Source organism: Gavialis gangeticus, unplaced genomic scaffold, assembly GCF_001723915.1.
Source record: "Gavialis gangeticus isolate Ggan-Ray unplaced genomic scaffold, GavGan_comp1, whole genome shotgun sequence".
NCBI classification, from domain to species: Eukaryota; Metazoa; Chordata; order Crocodylia; family Gavialidae; genus Gavialis; species Gavialis gangeticus.
Window position 1 is genome coordinate 6,165,161 of NW_017729011.1, and position 20,273 is coordinate 6,185,433.

The following is a 20,273-nucleotide window of genomic DNA, read 5'->3' on the forward strand; positions in this document are numbered from 1 at the left end:
GGGACCCCCAGAGGCTCTGGACAGCAGGGCTTAGAGATCTCAATGGGATGGCTACAGGGGAGCGGGAAGGTCCAGGGGAACCTGCTGTGTTGTAGACATGCACCAGATTCTATGTGATTAAGCACAAAACCAGAACATTACCTTGAAACCTAAAATCCTTCCCTTCGTTGAGGTCTTCCTACAGCATCTCTGTAGACCAGGAGGCCAAGGTCTCTGAGTTCAGCTCGCTCACACAGCAGAGAGCCTGGTGAATGGCCAGAATAACAAAACCAGGCTTCAGTCTCACCCCCTTACCAGAATTGGGTAGGTCTGGCTCTCAGAGCCCGAGTCTCCTGCTGCTATTGTCAGGACCCTCTGGCTGAATCAGTGCTTATTCCCAGCAACCAGATTCCATCATGATTTTCTGTTTGCAGAGGGGCCCTTATTACTATTGCAGCAACACCCAGAACCACTTGTGGGCATTCAAGCTCTGCTGTGCTGGATGCTGTACGCTTCACGCTCTTCCCAAGAGATGGCTGTTCTTTTGGGGGCTGTGTTGTCAGGCAGACTATAGAAAAATATGTTATGCTACTATCTCAGCTGCAATGCCTGGAAAAAAAAAAGTCCACCCTACATAAACTGAGATGTGGGAGGAGGGTAAAGGGGGGAAGGCATGGGGAGGTGATGGAGTGGGAATGGAGTTAGCAGCTTTATTAATGGAGACCAACTGGATTCATTGAAGACAAAGACAGTAGCAGTAAGAGGCCTATATCTTACAGCCTTTTTACCAAAGATTTGATCAGTTCAATGGAGGCATTGTGGAGACTGAGCAACAGGTAAGCAGCAGAGACCTGTTTCCACCTGAGCGCTGGTGAGTAAAGACTGGACCCAGTGCATGCTGACAGCCACAGGAACACAGCACCCTCTGAACTATTTTTCTCTTTCCTGCCCCCCTCCCCACCCCAGCTGTTGTAGCAGCTCTTATAGTTTCATAGTTTCTAGGGTTGGAAGGGACCAGAGTAGGTCATCTAGTCCAACCCCCTGCCATGGCAGGAAAGAGTGCTGGGGTCAATCGACTTGTACAGAAGGCAGAGGTCATGTGCTAATGTTCAAGGTAAACACTTGGAGAGAAGCTGGACTTTGGAAAGGGTAGCAGCTGGGAAGATAAAAGCTCCCAAAGAAGGGAAACAGGAGTTGGGCTACAGGGAAAGTAGAGCTACAATACAGCATCCTTCACTGTACTGAGAACACAACAGAATGTGTCCAGGCCCTGTTAGGTGATTCAGTGAATGAGAAGACCATAAACATGAAATTAGATGCTATGAGCAGTACCTGTCCCCCTCTTTCATAGCACCTGCTTCCCCAAACCCTACCTGCCCTGTAAACATAGAAGAGAGATGTAGGTCAGAGGAGGCTACCATGTTCAGAGGTGCAAAACAGCTATGTTTTCCCCAGCTGGGGCAGGGTTAGGAAAGGGAAGAGCCTATATGCTTTCAGGAGGTTTCTTAGTCCTATGGGTGCTCTGCTCTGAGGCTTCAGGAGCTCACTAATTGCTATGTCATGCTACAGATCCTAGCCTTTCATTTCAAAAATTAACTTTGACCCTTTTGGTCACAAGGAAAAACTCCACCCCCTGTCCATGTCTGCAGGCAGCTTGAACAAGATCTCAGAGGTAGGAATTGCCTCCTTCACTCACTAGGCCAGCTGAAGTGTAAACATTGTGTAAACCCATGAGGGATGATCGTACCATGAAGAGCTGTGCCACCCATGGTTGTGAGGTCTCATTTTGATGCCACAAGCAGGCAGGGCACTGGCTGTAGGCAGAACTAGAGTATACCATCACAGGTGATCCAGCCCAGGCCTGTGGGACAACCAGGCAAGAGACTGGTAGGCAGGCAAGTATCTTGGTGCCCTTGGTGCTCAATGGAGTGTTAAATGAAAACAGTCTTCTTCCCACAGCAATTGGTCCTGACCCAGGTTAGGCAAAGGAGCAAGGCCATCCCAGCTTCCCAGTGTGCTGCCCAACTGCAGAGGGAGGAGCACACCGAGCCTGACAATGCCCCAGACACCCGGGGAACAAAGCTGGAAGCCTGGCAGATCTCTGGAGTTTCAGGGGCAGGAAGAATAGCAGCAGCATAATGCTGTCCAGTGCGAGTAGGACAGTAGGTGCCACTGGCATCTGGAGAGGCCTATGTCAGGGTTTCTCTCTGTCAGACGCACAGATGGTCTGTCCAAGCAGCTTGTCAGCATCGCAGTCCCTGCCAGAACTGAGGTGCTGAGGAGTGATGAGTCTTAGACAAGAGCCATAGCCCTAGAGGGACCTGCAGGAAGCCTGGGACCCACAGAAACTCAAGTGCTGGGGCTGGGGGCTGCTTTCTGCAGCACTTGGGTCCCTGCACTATTCCCTCCCATAGCTCTGGCAGGGGGCTCAAGGGGGGAGCTGGAGGCTAGATGAAGGTGGAGTCCAGCTGGCTTGTTTCATGGTTACTGCGGGCCCGTGCCTCGAAGAGCTGTTTGATCAGGGAGGATTTCTCCTGCTCCAGCTGGGTGATCCGCTCACTCTTGTCTGTCACCTCCTGTGCCAGAAGAAGAGATGAGACCTTATGAGGGCAAGGAGCCAGCTGAGGACAGCAAGCTCCTCCTGGAGTCTTGCCCAGCCCAAAACACCTCAGATGTTCAGTTCTCCTGAACCTGAGGGTGTTCCAGTTAGCCAGAAAGCAAATTTTGTGCTGGAGAGACATGCCACAGCTGCTGCCCTGAGGAGCCCCCACACTGTCCTAGCACAGTGTGAACAGCCCCAGCTGTTGTGGGGGCTCCAACCATCTCTGCTGCATAAGATTCCCCTCCCACCCCCACCCTTCTTAGTCTGGTTCCCATTCACAGCCTCATGTCTCTGGCTGCCCTGCCCTTGCTTTGCCCCAGCTCCTGATGTTTCTCCACTGGGGGAGGAACTTCTTATCCCACCAACACTAACCTTTGTGAGAAGCCAGTTTTGCTCCTTCAGCATGTTGATGGCTTGCTGATTCCCTGCCAAGGCAAGAGATGCTGTGGGGACAGGAGCAGCCAGTCTGTTTACCACTGATGATGGGGAATTCAGAGGCTGGAAAGGGAATGGAAAGGAGTTAATCTTTCAGTCTGTCCCCAGTAACAAGAAAGGGTACAAGACTTTTCACTTGAAACTGGGAGCTCGCTTTGGAACAAGGCACGAAAGGACTGGATATAGCCACTGCTCAGAGGATGACTGATCCATCAGTGCACTGCCACTATGGAAGAGGTGAACAGGATCCCAGCATGTATCAGCTACTGCCAGTAGAGACAGGGGAGTACTAGAAATGCCTCTATACAAGGCACAGGTGGCAGTAGGGGGGGGGATCTAATGGGGCTTAGCCCCCACAAATGTAGGATAGAAGTAGGGCTACAAGGCAGCTTGGCCAAGGGTTTCCAGCGGCTGCAGTAGTGGTGGGAAGAGAAGTCACCGCACAGCCAGCGGGGCGTGGGACTGAGCCGTGAGCAGCTTGTCCAGGGGGAACGGCTCCTGCTGCTATACCCCAGGAGGCATGGGAGCATGTGCCCCCAGATTTGCGCGGGGCAAGGCAGGCTGCTGTTGCGGGCTGGGGCTGGGCATGCATCTGGGCTCTTTCCAGGGATGACTCGGAGCAGGGTGGGCACGGGAGTCCTGGGGGCTCCGTTCCCTCTGGCCCAGCAGTGCAGCCAAGGCAGGCCCCATTCCAGCCCCCAGCTTCGCCCCCCCTCCCCCCCAAGGAAAGGAAAGGGCTGTCTGTAAATAGAGCTAGGGGCAAGCAGGGAGGGGGAAGAGCTGGTAGAAGCTACAGGACTGTGGTAGCACAAGGGTGTGACCTAGCCATGTGGCAGCTTAAGCCGAAGATTGGTACAAGACTTGTCACCATCAGCAGCAAGGTTCTGGAGCAGCCCTGAAATAGGAGTAGCAGGAGCCTGGGGGGAAGGAGAGCCTTTTAGGATGGGGTTGGATCAGCTTTAAGCAGGGCTGCATGATACGATTACTGGCAACTACTGGGGCTGGGCTCTGCCTCAGGAGATTCCTTCCACCCCTGCCTTTCTTCTCCTTTCTGCTCGGGGCCACTATTCAGTCCTGCCCCTCTCTTTATAACTGCCTCCTGCAGGTAGTTCATTGCAAAGTCCTTCCCCAGCAGAAGCACTGACATTTCAGTACACACCTCAGCCAGCAAGAGCACTGTAAGATCACTGCTAGGCCCATGCAATCTACCTGTACTTTCAGATATTTAGAGTGCTTCAGCCTTCCCCATCTTCCACCTTCCCTGGAGCAAGGATTCTGCTTGGCTGAAAGCAGCAAGGGGAGTGGGGTCAGGGCTGCAGGAGAGGGAAGAGAAGGGAGCAGCTTGGCTCTGACAGGATGGGTGCAGCTGAGTTACACCCCCACCCTTCTCTCCCAAGGTACAGGACTCCCATCTTCCAAGGGTGCCAGCAGCCCTTCCCCTCAGAGCTGATCTCTCCTGGGCATGCAGGGGAATGAGGCTCTAGACTCCTGCTCTGGACTAAAGCAAACAGGAGTCACAGCTCATTAACTGACATCACAGGGAACTGCCAGACTGTCATGTCAGAGGCATGTCTAACTCAGCACCCTGGCTTCAGCAGTGGCTGGTCCCAGAAAGGGGCTGGAGTCCTGCAGTACAGGATGTTTTAATTATGGACTTTGTGCCTAATCCCTTGACAGATGCTGCCAAGACGCATCGCTCTGGAACACACTGGCGCTTCATGGACTGGTTTGCAAATGCTGCTCATGTCCTGGCTCATTTGATCCAATGCTCTCCATGTGCCACCTCAGATCTCCTATCTGAAGCCCTGGGTACCCCTGTGGTCCTCCATAAGCTCCTACTGCTGGTCTGATCACTCTATCCATGGTGCTTTTGGCACTGCAGTAGAGATCAATGCAGGCTGCCAGGCCTGGAACAAAGGGCCTGGCCTTACAGACACACAATGCTCACCTTCCCTGAGGTGGTGAGGAGCTCAGAAAGGCAGTGGATCACTTCCTGCAGCTTAGGTAGGAGGCGGCCCAGGTGGCTTTGGCTCCCTTCTGGGAGGAAGTCCTGAGGACAGAAACAGGGGTTGGCAAACAGAACAAGGAGCCAATCCCCAAAGGTTCCAGTTGCTGCAGCATGTGGACAGAAGGACCCTTTAGCTGTTGTAGTATCTGCACATGCCCCTTATCACAGAACTGACTGCACTGGACTTGTCCCTGAAGGCCAGACTGGCATGCAAAGCACGGAGGGCAGAGTGAGTCTATTTCAGCCAGTGCTGACCTCAAGCCCTGGATGGAAATGTGCTTTCCTCTAGCAAGCAGAGTGGTGTGGGTATAAAGGAGCCTCCTCTGGCTCTTACCCAGAGTTACAAAGTCACCAGGACACAAGATCTGCGAGAGCACAAAGCCCAGCCAGCTGAGCAAGGCTGCAGAGGTGCATGTGTACATGCTTAAGAAAGGGAAGACAGGGACCCTTCTTGGTTCCCATAGGGCAGCCCTGCCATGATCTGGGATGGCAGAGCTAACTGGGCTGTCCATGGACACTAGGGATATCCTGCTCTTTATCACATGCTTGCTCGGGCTATGAAGTTTCACCTTGGTGGAAGCAGCACTAAGCCTCAGCAATGTCAGAGGCTAATGCTTGCGCAGGGGCTGAGTGATCTTGTAATTGGCTCCCACAGCGTAGATCAAAGCCAGGCAAAGCGGGGCTCCCTGTCATTTACTGTCAGGAGCTGCTCAGCTTTCATGAAATAAAAGAGGGGAAGATGATCTGACCCGCTGTCTCCCACGGCTCCTTCACAAGCAAATGATCCCAGCTGCTCTGACCCCCTCTTCAGATGCATGTCCCACACGTGCCCAGCTCCTGACTTGTGGGGCATGCTTTTTAGCACATCTGACTCAGCTGTCCCAGAAGCTGGGGCACCTGGGTGCAATCAGAGCTGAGTGTTTTTGAAAACCCCACCCCTCAGCTCCACTGGACCTTCCAAACTTGAGGCCTAACCAGATCCAGCTTCTGCCAGGCAGGGATGTGCCTTGGCAAGCCAACCCCCAGAGCAAGCCCGATACTCACATTGCTGGCTTTGTTTTTGCCCAGGTATTTCTGGTGCTCCTGCACCATCTGGATCTGCTGGTGGTACCACTCCCGGACACGCTCCACCACCTCCAGCCCCTGAAGCAAGACATCCTTTTCCTGTTCCAGCTCCTTCATTTGCTTCAGCTGCAAGACAAAACCCATGTACCTTTCATGCCCCATCATTAGACCCAAAGGCCATAGATCATATACACATCTACCCTAGGAATAGCTTGCTCATAGCTGCTATCCCTGGAGCAGACCAATGCCAGGTGTTCAGAGAGACAGGCCACCACCCTCTGCTCTGAAGCCATCCATGACCCAGCAGAAAGCTCGAGTCACTCCAGCTCATGGGTCCAGCTCAAAGCCATGTCAGAGTGAAGCTTTATCCAGGAGCTGGTTCTAGCCATGCCACAAACAGGAATTCAGTTGTGCACTACACAGATGCCTCGTCTGTCTTGAAAGGTGGCTCCACCCTCTTCTTGAGGAAATATCTGGATGCGACTTGTCTATACTCATTTATGTGCTCAAACTCAGTGGGTGTGTCTACACATGCATATTCATGTGCAGCAATAAACTCTGGTGCAACTCTTGTGCCAGAATTTATTGCTCCTGGCCACAGCGTTTACATGTCCATCTGGGACTGCAGCACATTGAGCCTGGTAGGAGCAGCGCTGGCTGGCAGAAGGCCTGGGGGGGCCAGCCTGCCAGCTCAATGCACTGTGGAGGGGCTGGCTGGGGCAAGAGGGTGATTCAGTGTGGGGCGAGCTGACAGGCAGCTCCTGCACTTAAGCACACTTGTGCCCCAGCCAGCCCCATCAGTATTTACATGTGTGCTGCTACAGAGTAAAAAACTCTGCTGTAGGATAATACTTGTATTTACAGGTACTAACCTGTGGCAGTTTTTGGTTTACTCCAGCCTAATAGCCCTGCACGTGTAGATGCCGAGATGCATCTTGTGGAGCTAATTGGACAACTCAGCAGTAAACATCGCATGTAGATGCGCCTAGTGTGGCTTTTTCACTGCACTTATGTTTCAGTGACCTACTAGGCCAGCCTAACGCAACAGGAGGCCCTGTGACTGCTACAGACCTGGCAGAAGCTGGCCCACCAGAGAGCATGTTCTTTCAATGAGGGCTTTCCCACAACAGATCCTTGCCATACAAGGAACAGGTTTCTCCCCCTCGTTCATTCAGACGCATGTCACACAAGCATGGGAGAATCATGACAGCTCTCCTCCTCTACCAGACTGGGTGAGGTACATTGCTATCTTGCAACAACTTAATAACAGGCTGATTCAATAGAAAACCCTGCACTGAGATCCCAGTTCTACAGCCCAAGGAGCCACAGCAGGATATCCACCCCCACTTCTGCCTTAGGAATAGTCAGAGGCAAGAATTCCCCTTATCACTTTGTTGAAACTTGCTATTTAACCTCCAAAGGGGCTGTGCTCTGATTTCAGACCGTCCATTGCTGGAGGCTACAATTTTACAGAGATGCTTAGGGGAATTAGGTGCCCAGATCCTGATGAAATTCAATGGGCTCTGTTGGCAATCCCAGCCCTTACTAATTTAACTCAGCATTTTCTGACTCTTGCTGCCTAACTGTAGACAGCACACTCCCACTTAACATGAATGTTACAGGCTCACACCAACATGCTGAAGGTATATGATCTTCCAGGAACACTTGAGCTAAACACACATGCTAAAAACCTAAAAAACAGGGTTACGTTGGCCCCTCTCATATCAGAAGCTCAGAACCATCATCATCTTAACTCTGCCCCACCTGAGTTGCAGTCAAATAGTCTCAAAACAGAGCAGAAAACATTGCACAGGCTGAACATTGCACACATGCACATACAAGAGCTAGACTTCAGGTGGTTGCCTACTGACTTTGGACCTTTGGGATGAAGTCAGTCACTTAAGGTTGATGGTGCCATGGACATTGTTGACTTGGACCTGCCATGGACAGAGAAGAGTCCTAACCTCTGGAGAATGGAGAAACAGGAGGCCCACCATGGTCCACAGCATCACTGAGATAGGACTCAGCCCTGCGCCAGTGATCTTTGTCCCCAAGTACAATGAAAAATCTTGGCAGCAAAATGGCTGGAGCGAATATTTAGCAAGACAAACTTTGGGTGTAGCTCAGGGGTGGGTATAAAGCAGCTCTGTGCTGCCCAGAGGCTGCAAGTAGGTCATCAGCTTTAATCATGATGAAAAGGAAAAGAGTAATCCCTAGAGTCACCCAGGGAGGAGACATCACCTGGGGAGATATCAGCCACCCAGACAGATGGGGCTCAGGTGCATGTATCTGCAACAAGGAAGAAGGGACCCAAAGTGTGAGGATGAAAATGGGATACAAAGAACAAGCACCCTAGAAACCAAAAGGTTGTAGATCTCCCTGACAAGATACAATGCCAAGGTATCGTGTGGCTCAGGGCTGCTATTTAAGCACCAGCAGCTTGGTGTTGCTCTGCTCTGGCTTTTGTTCTCCTGGCAGGGACAAGACATCAAATCTGGGGGGAGTGTGATAACTCCCTCCCAAGCCAATTCCTAGAGATGCCAGAAGGATTGGGGCCTGCAATAGGAGAGGAGATGGCTCTCCAGATAAAGCCCGGGCATTTCCACCATCCCCCTATGCTCCAAGCACTCAGGAAGGACAAAAACATACATAATGGTAGAGGAAACTACACAAGATTCTCCCCTGACATCCTTCCTTGGAGAGGGACAGGCGGGAGGGTTTCTGAACATCATGTGCTTCATTCCCAAGGGGTTGTAACCTAGTCCCACAGTCAGCCCGGGGGTCCCGTCCCTCATCCCAGGACCGGGACTGCTAGTGCCAACTCTGGGAGCCCAAGCCCTTGGGCTGTTCCTCAACCCTCACATGAACTCATCATGACAGCAAGTGGCCCAGGGACACCTGAATGTGGAGACAGAGCCAGCTCTCGAGCTTGTCAGTGAGGCTTCGGTGTGGAGCCCTCAGCACACCTCTCTGACACCACACACAAACAACTTAGAGACTAGGGAGGGCTCAGCTCACACTACCAAAGGCAACAGATTCACACACCACACCTGCCTCCTTAAAAGAAGGGCAAACTGGAGGGTGACCAGCCAAGCCACTGCTTCATGCAGCCTGCCAGGGATACCTCCCCAGAACACCCCACTGCCACCCATTCTAGCCCCATTCTAGCCAAGCTGACCCAGTCTCTCTCCTTCCACTTTCTACAACCCTGTCTGCAATGCCAGATGGACAGAAGGACAGCATGGGACATACCTACAGAAAAAACTGCAGGGCCTTGGCACTGCACTGGCTGCTGCTCAGAGGTACAAGGAGGGTGCTGCATGTTGCAAGGACGCCCATCCAGCTCCGGCCGCAGCTCTTGGCAGAATGCTCCGCCATGGTCCCTCTGGGCCTGGCCCGGCTAGCTACCCTGGTGACCAGAGGACAAGACAGCATCCTGCCTGCTGGTGGGACAATGCTGTCTCTGCTTTGCAGGTGGATGGGGCATGCCAGCAGTGGGTCACAGCTGCTGGAGGAGGCGTTTTCCAGGATGGGAGGAAGAAGAGCGGCCCCCTTTCCACTTGAATGGGGAGGGCAGGACTTGGGGAGGTTGCCACCAGGTTGCTCATGAATAAATTTACCTTCTTGTAAAAATCTTCATCCCAGCTGCAGAGGAACCATAGGGGAACAGGTCGATCAATGGGCTAAGTGAAAAACATGACAGCCAGATGCTTGCTGTCCTGGCTCCCACCCTGCCGGAGCCTCTGCATTGCCTGTGGGAGACGGGCAGATCCTAACCCCCTCCTCTCCCCAGCTCATGGACACCATGGGGTGGGCAGGCTCGGGGCACACTTCAGCATCCAGCACTTTCTGCCCAAATACAGAAGCATTCCCTGGAGGGGCTGATCTGGTTTTAGGCTGACCAGCGAGAACAGTCACTCCACCACCCCTGCCCAAGGAAGGTGAAGCTAGTAGTTAACAGCAGCAGCCAGTCAGGGAAGAGCCAGGATCAATTCCTGCTCCACTTCCCTGATCAGCAGCAAGTGCAACCTTAGGCAAATCATTTGGCAACTCTGTGCGGAGATCCCCACCTCCCAGTGGTCATGTGAGGATAAGTGTGTTTGGATGGCAGGGCACTCGGTTCCTACAGTGAGAGAGGCTCAGGAGTACCACAAGATGGGTCTCTCAAGGCATTGTCACCACTGTCGCTGCCAGTTTGCCAAGGGGGAAACCAAGGCACAGAGAAGCAAGGGCAAATGATTTGCTCAGAGCCACAGAGTCAGGAACTGAACCCTGATCTCCCCAGTCCAGTATCTTAACCCCAACCCACCCTGCCTCCCTCCTCTACCTCATGCACCAGTGACAGGGACCCACAGGGCTGGTCCCAGTATTGGAGAGCTGTGCGGATACTGGAGCTCCCCCTGGCGCATGGATCCCTCAGCAAAGAACCCCCAGCTCAAATGCGGTGACACCAAGTGTCCAGTCAAGCTGAACTGAGGCAGAGCCCTCGTCCCACAGCCTCCCTAGGGCACAAGCCTCCTCTAGTGACATTTACTCAGCACTGCTGCAGCACAAGCACATGAGCTCTGCATTCAGACCTGCACAAAACCCTGCCCCCCCACCATGCACAGCCTGGCCAGCAAGCAGTGTCATGCAGCCAGAAGCTGATGCACCAACTTAATTAATGTTACACAAAGGCACCCCATGCGCTCCATCAGCTCCACTCAGATCAGCGCTGGGAGACTCAGTTGTATGCAGGATCCCAGAGAGGCAGGAGACTGCACTACAGATAACAGTGCAGCCTACCCAAAGGGAGGATTTGCAGGCTTGCTAGGTGCATTCACCCTGGGCAAGGGAAGCAAGCCGACAGTGGCCATAGTGCCCTGCTACGTGGCAAGACTCCTGTATGTGACAGCTATCTAGAGGCAGATATCCCACCCCAGTAAATAGAAGCAGACTCCCCAGTCCTGCGCTCACCAGCACCAAGCAAGTTAAAACAGAGCAGCAAGTCTATTTGATGCTGCTGGGAAAAGAGCTCAAAGAATTTGTGCCAGTTGGTGATCAGACATAATGGAGCCTTGCTTTGCCATGTTCTGTTCCCTGCCTGTTATGCCTGGTAACTGGTACAGAAGGTCGCAGAGGGGATGCTGTATAGGGGAGATTCTCCACCACTCACCTACAGATATTGCAATGCAAAGAGACAGAACATAGGATGTACCCCTCTCATGTTTAAAGCCCTGATCCAGCAATATCCTGAGCCCTGGCAGAACTCTGCACTTGCACAGAGCACAGCTGACTTCAGTGTTGCTGTATCTGGACCTGCGTGTGCCCTCCATCATTGAGAGCAGACGGGGGGGGCAGGAGCACAAATTCTGGCCCCTTACCACTCCAGAGCATTAAAGGCTGGTCGTACCATAGGCCACCACAAACCCAGAAGGGCAAACTTAAACCTGACCAAGTTTAGAGTGCTGCAGGAGAGGAGAAACCTTGCAAGCAGCTCCGCTGCACATCAGTACATATTAAAAGATTTCTCATTGCAAAGCAGGAGCAAGATCTGACCATTAGGTGAGAGAGCCTAGAGATCAAGCTACCCAAAAGTAGTTCAGCTATGAAGTTTCAGGGGTGGACCACAAATGAGATGGCAAAGAACCATCACCTACACAACAAGGGACATCTGGGAAGAGAGAACAGGTTTCCCTTAGGGTGGCAGGGATGAGCCTGGGCAGGAATGGATTGGGGTGGAGGGGTGCACCGATGCACTTACACCCCCTTTTGATCACTGCTCCACCTAAAGTTTAAAACCAACAACCTGGCAGTGGCAAAAGCATCTCTAGTTAGGCAGCACTGAAGGAGTCAACTGACTTCACGACTCTTTATAATCTACCCGATTCCTTCTAAACTCTTCATTCCACAGGAATTAACAACCCTCTTTTTTTCAATGGTCTTGATGCTCCACCAATGAAGCTATTCTTTGTCCTGCAACTCTGCTGCCTGTTAGCCACTCCTGGGGATTAAGCCCCTATTTCATAACCCTACAGATTGTTTTTAACTCATTCCAATTAAAATATATTTGTTTTTACTTTAATCTTAAAGTGAATAATATAGCCCTAGGCCCCTATCAGTTTATAAAAGCTTCTAGTTTATTTTTAACAGGACAAAAATGGGTTGTGTTATATAGGATGATGCACCTCACCATCTGCCCCCTCTTTTCAAAATTCTAGGCCTGCCCACGAGCTGGGGTAGGTGGATGGGTATCCAGGACAGGACAGTGCCCCTACCATGCTGTAATCCACACCATTGGTGATGGTGTGTCTCCGGTGTTCACCACGTCCTCTCTGGTGTCGTCGAGCATCTGCTACTCCCACATTGTTGCTCTCGCTGTGGGACTGTCCTATAGGCTTTGCATCGGCACCTGCAACACAGGAATCAACACTCTGTATCAGCCAGGTACCAAGACTTCACCATATCTGTGGCGACCCTCTAGTAACTAGTGAGAGGGGCTGAGTAAGACAGATACTGCTTTCACTTCAAGACAGTGTGCAGACTGGGTTTCTCGCAACTGCTCACTGGGCTGAGGTCTCTGGCAAGCGCATGCTCATAAATTTTGGGCTGGGTTACACATCAGCCTCTTCATTCAGGGACTTGCAAGATCTCATGGAATTATGAGCTGAAAGCCCAGACCCATCAGCAATTTCATTAGTGACAAAAGCCTCTCCCTATATGTCAGAGGAAGCAGAATGCACACCTCTGCATTTGCTAATGAGCGTACAGAGGAGAGGGAAGAGGGAAGCAAGTCAGCAGCACTTCTGGGTTGACCAACTGAAGTGGCTGGTCCCAAGAGGAGAGTGCGGCAGTGGGACAAAGAGGAAGAGCATGCCCACCAGCTTGCTGCACGGAACAGGAGCAGAGGCCTCACGTCACCACCAGTAACCTGCTCTTCTTCAGCACACGTGCAAATGCCAGGTCATGTCCTTCCAGGCACCAGGGCATACTTGGCCCTGGCACCAATTACAGAAGCAGCCATGGGGAGATCAGACGCCGGCAACACCCACCAGCCAGACACTGAACCTTGGGCTGCCTACTCTCCCTAGCCAATGCGTCAGCCAACGGCCCCACTGCAGTTGGCACCCTAAAAGTATCTGGTCAGCTGCAGGGGCTGGGTGCGGCCAGGGTGATCAGAGCTCCATCCCCACCTGACACAGACCCCTTCACCACCTCTAAACTGCTAGCAGCTTGAAGCCAGTCCTCCTGGCTCCATGCAGGCACACAACACCTTTGCTCACACCCATTGCTGGGCAGCCAGGTTAGACAGCCCTGGTCCCTTCACTGAGTGGCCATTATCTGCTACCACACAAGCGACATGCAGTACGAGTTGCAGGTCTGGTCAGAGCTGAGATGCTTTGCTCTGTGTGTCCTGCTTTGACACAGCTCCTCCGGGCATGGTGAAGGGTCTTGTTTTTCTGCAGTAGGTGATTTCAGGAAGGAAGAGCCCTGCATTCTGTTTAGATGCTGCTTCAGGCTGGCCACAAAGGACAAAACCCTCCCGAGACCAGGGGCTGCCTTCACACTGCCCTCAGCAGCCCCCAACCTTGCACTAAGTCAAGTAGGTAGGGACGCGGGGTGGGTTCATGGCAAATGGCTTTAGGACAAACTTGGAAGGGAGATTCGAAAGGATGGGTAGTGGGAGTAGGTAGAGCTGGTGCACTGAGATAGTCCCATCAAGGATTGTCTGGTTGGCTATACATGCAAGACTGACAAAGCAGAGCCTGCTTGGCTTCACACAGTTTGTAACAGACTTTCAGTTAATGAAAAAAATCACGAGAGTCCTGATTTCCAAGTCAAATTAACTCTGACTCGTGATCTCCTGATAGAGAGATCAAATTTCAGGATTTTTTTTTTCTGGCGCATGTACAGAGTGCCAAGCTGGTAAATCTGTGGAGTGGAAGATGGAGGCCCCCAACAGTGAAGGAGGGAGTGTGGCAGGGACTGGGGTGAATGGGGCCCCAGGGCTAGGGGAAGCATGGGGGGCATATGCCCCCTGGATTTGTGCATAGGGCAAAGGCAGGCTGCCTGCTACAGGCTGGTGAGACCCAACTAGACTATTATCCAATTAGACTCTGCATGCCAGGCTCTGTCTATGGCCCCTAGGCCAGCAGCTGCCTTGTGTCACCTTCCCCCTTCACCACCTCCATTCCCTCGTCCGCCAGCTGCAGTGCTCACTGCTATGATGGGCTTATTGTCCAAGAGGCAGATGCCTCCCCCCAGCCCTGGCTCCAGAGGGCTGCAGTACCATCCCCAACCCATCCAGAGCAATCCAAGCTACCCCAAGGTTGCTTTGCAAGAGCCTGGGCAGCCTGTGTGTCATTGATAGGATCAGGGAGCAGACTGCAGAGACTGGCTCCTACTCCGAGAGCCTGGAGGCAACCATCCCAATGGGCTTCCTTCTGAGGTGGAGAGGGCCATAAAGTTTAAGCCAGGGGATTTTAGTCTGCCTATTTCCCCCCTTGCCCTGCAGTAGAACTAGTGCCTAAAGGCAGTGATCATGATCAATCAACCCAGCTCCTCCTTTGCCAGCAAGAGCTCTGCACTGCTCCCTCCACACTTTGCCATCACCTCCTCCTATGGACACTTCCCAAAGCTCTGTATTCCTCATCCACTTCTGCTGCTTGTCTTGCCCATGTGAACAGAGCAGATCCCAAATCCAGGGCAGGGCTTTCCTGTCTTCATGGACACTGGCTGCAGGACCAGGAAGCAGTAGCAGAGGGAAGCTGGTCATGCCAGTAACAAGCTAAGGAAGCAGTTTGGAGCAGCTGGAGAAGAAGCTCCACCTCGGACTTCCAACTATGCTCCCAGGGGCCAAGACCCAGTCTCACATCCTCCTGCTTAGTGCTGGAGTTCAACTAGCTCTCTAGGTGCCTCTGGGGAATTAACTAGTCTCCAAAGAGCCCGTACACTTTGGTTAAACTTGTGCCAATGGATGTAAAAAGCTGACAGTGCCAGACAGAAAAGGACACAGCAAACAGGATCAATGGACAGTGCTGCCAGCTGATTTGCCGATGTGATCCTGACTCAGGACACAATCTGCTGCAGCTATCACGTGCTGAGCAGAAAGCAATGATCATGCACAACAGGAATGTTGGGCTGCCTGAGCAATAAAAAAGTAAGGTGGGGACTGAGCCAAGATACCCCAGCTGATTTAACCTGGAGCCTGCTGTGTGATCCCAGGTTACCAGGAGAGGGAATGGTTGCTGAATCATTAGCTATTGCACCACTGTGATGCTTGATCTGTGCTATAGAGTTCTGCCAGCAGAGCTGTGTCAGCTTGAAGCATGACAAAGACTGCTCCCCCTGCCAATACGGCTGTGTTGGCAGGGTCTCCTGGCACAGAAGCAGCCATGCTGACAAAGGGGTGATTTAGTCCCTCGGTTTCATTGTTTAAGGATGTGGTGTAGCCAGCCACTGCTCCTTCTTACCAACAATATCCTGAGGGATACCCAACACGGGTTTGTTGCAGGTAGGTCTTGCTTGACCAATCTCATTTCCTTTTACGACCAGGTGACCTATCACCTGGACAAGGGAGAAGAGATTGATGTCATATATCTTGACTTCAAAAAAGCCTTTGATCTGGTATCCCATGATCGTCTCTTGGTGAAACTGGCCAGTTGTGGCCTTGGGTCCATCACGATCCGCTGGCTAGGAAATTGGCTCCGTGGTCGGACCCAGAGGGTAGTGGTTGACGGAAGTCAATTGTCATGGTGTGCTGTGACCAATGGGATCCTCCAAGGCTCTGTCCTTGGACCTATTTTGTACAACATCTTCATTAATGATGTGGACATTGGAGTCAGAAACGGACTGGCCAAGTTCGCTGACGACACTAAACTTTGGGGCAAAGCAGCCACACCTGAGGACAGGAGGGTGATCCAGGCTGACCTTGACAGGCTCAGCAAATGGGCAGACAAGAACCTGATGGTGTTCAACACCAAAAAATGCAAGGTTCTCCACCTGGGGAGGAAAAACCTGCAGCATGTTTATAGGCTCGGCAGTGCTACGCTGGTTAGCACTACAGATGAAAGGGACTTGGGGGTCGTGGTTGACCACAAGATGAACACGAGCCTTCAGTGTGATGCTGTGGCTAGTAAAGTGAGCAAAACGCTGGCTTGCATCCATAGATGCCTCTCAGGCAAATCCCGGGACATCATTGTCCCACTGTATTTGGCCTTGGTGAGGCCACAGCTCGAGTACTGCGTCCAGTTTTGGGCTCCACAATTCAAAAAGGCTGTGGAGAAGCTTGAGAGGATGCAGAGGAGAGCCACACGCATGATCAGAGGTCAGGAAAACAGATCTTATGATGAGAGGCTGAGAGCCATGGGGCTATTCAGCCTGGAAAAGTGCAGGCTCAGGGTGATCTGGTGGCCACCTATAAGTTTATCAGGGTGCTCACCAGGATCTGGGGGAACATCTGTTCACCAAAGCGCCCCAAGGGATGACAAGATTGAACGGTCACAAACTTCACTGTGACCGATTCAGGCTGGACATAAGAAAGGACTTCTTCACTGTCCGAGCCCCCAAGGTTTGGAATAGACTGCCGCTGGAGGTGAGTCAAGCACCCACTCTGAATGCCTTCAAGACACATTTGGATGTTTATCTTGCTGGGATCCTATGATCCCTGCTGACTTCCTGCCCCTGGGGCAGGGGGCTGGACTTGATGATCCTTTGGGTCCCTTCCAGCCCAAATGTCTATGAAATCTATGAAACACACGGTGTCTCCACTGGGGGGCTCTGTGATGTAGAGAAGCCCACAGCATCTCCGAGAGAGAAAACAGTCTTTGGAAAGCTTTATTAGCCTGTTATACCAGCTGCCTTTGGTTTCCAATGGCTGTGTCTACACAAGGAGAGCTTTACTGCAAAGAAATATTGGTCGGGTATACCTACAAAGCCTGGGGGACACAGCTTTGCTAAGAGCGCTGTTCTCTGTACCACTACTGTAAAGCCACAGATAAAGTCACATAGGGGAGCCCTCTGGGCTGCAAAGGAGAAGTGGGCTAGTAAGAGGCAGGTGCTCTTGCTACCTGTAATTAGGGTTTACTGTAGCTCCAGGGACTATAGAGAGCAAAGAACCTGGAAAAGCCTGCATCTTAATCCCACCTGAGCCTCTGACGCACTGGACAGCCTCCAACAAAAAACAACTGACCCCCGTGCCCCCAACTAATCCAGATGAAAGCCAGAAGATAAAGCAATCAGCCTGCTGACAACCAGATGCTGCACTGAGGCCAGATTGCCCTGGGGGTATAGAACCCAATCAGCAGCGGGTGACCCTATTCAGGCATTGAGCCCCTTCCCCGGTGATGTACTGCTGCTCCCTACAGAGCATCTGCCACTGCCTTAACCATATGGAGTGGAGACCAGGCCACAGATCGACGGCCCAACACTGCTGGGGCCAGATGGCTCATGGCAGTTTCATACCTAAGCTGCCAGGCAATTAGGAAGTGAACTGCTTGGGGAGAGACCCTAGCAATTGGCTATGCAATAAGACTTAACACAGGACACCCTCCCATTTAACTGGCTCCGCTTCTCCTGGGCACTCAAGAAGGCATCAAAGAGAAGGTTTAGCACAGCAAAGACGAACACCTTGCAAGTAATAAGCTGGGGAAAGTAAAGGCTGGGCTAGTAGTTGGGGCACCAGTATGAACTCAGCTAATATGGGTTCAGGTCCCTACTCTGCCACAGATTCCCCACATGACTTTGGTCACATCTCTTAGACTTTCTGTGGCTCAAGCTCTCCACCTGTAAATGGGGTGCTGGAAAAAAAAAAAAATCACTGACAACTGCTGACCCAAGGGCACAGATACTTGTGCTACATGCCCCTACTCGGAGCTTTTCCTTCCGACGAATGAAAGGGACTTCATACCATACACAAGTAGGAAGGTCCAGGGGCTGGTACATGAACAGGCAACATCACCCAGGTAAATCCTTTCATTTAAACTCTGTTTAATGCAGATGATGTTGAGGGAACTATTAATCCCTTGGCACAGCTCAGGTTATTTCCAGACCAGCTCACTGGATGCATTATGGGTCCTTAAATAGTCATCCTAAGGTCTGGGATTTTCTATTTTATTAGAATCCACAAGTGCTGGGCATGGCAATGACAAGACCTTGTGGCAATACTTAGCATTAATCTGTTGCATGAATGCTTTCTAGTATGGGAAAGTATCACTGCCTTTATTTTAGATACGAGGAAAAGAAAGCACCTACAAGCGAAGTGATTGGCCCAGTAGAAGAGACAGGACTATAACTTGGATGTCTTGACTCCTATTCCTATATCTTGTCTTTAAAATTTGTCTCCATGAGCTCCCTTATCTTCAAAACATGGCACCAGCAAACCCAGCCCTTTTCCACAAGTCAAAACACTCAGCCTCTTGCTAAACAATCACTCTCCAGGTACACCAGTAGTCTCTATTCGAGTACTGAAAAGGCAGCTTCCCGTTCTTGGCCAGACTTTTATACCAGCTGCTTTGTATCAGCATGGGCTCAGAATCACCTTCAGAGCAAAGGCCATAATCTCACTAGGAGTCGAGAGGACTCAGTAGAAGGTGCTCTTTGAGGCAGGATCGCTGGCACTGGGCACAGACTCCCACTCCTAGCTGTTGAACTGCGGCACCCAATTCTGAAGAATCCCCCCCCCCTTTCTACCATGCAGCAAATCCAGTCTTGTCAGCTGAATTCCTGCCTGGCTGTTTTGTGACAGGCAGTGGGGAATTGTCCAGCAAACTGATTAGAGGCTTAAAACCTCCCTTGTATAAACTGTCACTGGCTCCACAGTGAAAGGGCTAGGATTGCAACAGGATGCTTTCCTGCAAAAGGGCCCCCTGTATGCACTTGGCATAGCATGGATAAGCCAGGCTTCTGTTTGTATTTGGACTCCATCACACCTCTGCTCCAGTCCCAGATGTCACCTCCTACCTGGCAAGCACAAAATGAATGGGAACTCAGGGAGTTTTCCAGATGCCCGTACTACCAGCCAGAGGACTAAACACACAGTAAAAGCCAGTTCTAAACTCACTAGTGAGATTCAGAGGCGATTCTTCCAAAAGTACTTTGCCAGCTCAGTCTTTCCGCCGCCCTGCCTGGCGAAGGGATGCGTGTGCAGGTGGGTGGGGAAGGCATCCTTGTTATTCTAACCCCTCCTTGACTATTGCAAGGAGAGGGGGAGATCTCCATCATTCTCTGCCTCCCGACTTGGTATTTTTTGTTCCTACCAACACAAACTGGGGAGAGCCAAGTTCAGCTCAAAGCCAAATCAGTGGGAAATCAACATGGTTCTTGTCAGGTTCGTGCTGTCCCGCAGAGGTGGAACTAACCGGAGTCTTGCCAGTTTAATTCTGCTTTTCCTTGGAGAAACTGGGGACGTGGATAGAGGGCCTAAGAATACACACTCCAGTCATCTCAACCTCATCAGAGCATAAGCACAACATCCTTTGCAGTCAAAACAAGGGCTGTGCAAAGAATACGAAAGCTTAAATTCTGCAAAACTCAATGCTTCGTCCCTCCTAAAAAAAGCTTCCCAGCTGCTGATGACAGCTACTAACTATATGGAGTTTTTAGATGTTATGTTCAGGGTCATTTCTGTGATGAAGCAACTGGCTCTCATCACAGATCCTCTCAATATATGTGAAAACCCAGATCATACAGGATCCAAAATGGAAGCAAAGTGGAGCGCAGAGCACCGCAATTAGGAGGTGAGATTGTGTCCACTACACAGAAAAAAAAATGGAAGCAAACAGGGCCAAACACCTGCATCATCAAGAAGATAAAGGAACTAAGCAAGTTGCAAGGAATCTCTCAACATTATGTATATTGAGCTGTTACATAGCACTTCCTCAGCAGATGTCGAGGCACTTTGCAACAGGTGCTCTGCAACACTACTCCCATGGGCCAGGGGGGAACTGAACCCCAAAGCCCCTACTCCAATTTCAGTGCACAAATGACCAGTGGATTTAATCCCTCTTCCTGCCACATTTTCTCTCTGCATGAGGTTCTGAATTTCCCCTCTTCCACATAGTCCTGCACTGAATTCCAGCGAGAAGTTTCACTAGGAAAACACTCTCATCTTAGGCTCCCAGTCTGTTTTGACCTCTCTCTAATAAAAGAACTGCACAATTTGGAGCTTGGTTCTTCTCTTTGGCAGGCAGTTAGAAGAAAACAAAC

The 20,273-nt window shown here is 51.5% G+C and overlaps 1 protein-coding gene across 1 annotated transcript in view; it reads right to left on the bottom strand.

Moving 5' to 3' along the window:
* Nucleotides 1-1,060: 1,060 nt before the first annotated feature.
* Nucleotides 1,061-20,273, bottom strand: part of SAPCD2 (suppressor APC domain containing 2) — a 25,634-nt gene continuing 6,421 nt past the window's right edge. Inside the window, exons 2-6 of the mRNA XM_019510454.1 lie at nucleotides 12,347-12,480; nucleotides 6,069-6,215; nucleotides 4,965-5,066; nucleotides 2,954-3,079; nucleotides 1,061-2,555 (exon numbers count right to left, since the gene is read on the bottom strand). Coding sequence (XP_019365999.1) covers nucleotides 2,427-2,555; nucleotides 2,954-3,079; nucleotides 4,965-5,066; nucleotides 6,069-6,215; nucleotides 12,347-12,349 — 507 coding nt within the window. The 5' untranslated portion in view covers nucleotides 12,350-12,480 and the 3' untranslated portion in view covers nucleotides 1,061-2,426. The remainder of the gene's footprint in view (nucleotides 2,556-2,953; nucleotides 3,080-4,964; nucleotides 5,067-6,068; nucleotides 6,216-12,346; nucleotides 12,481-20,273) is intronic.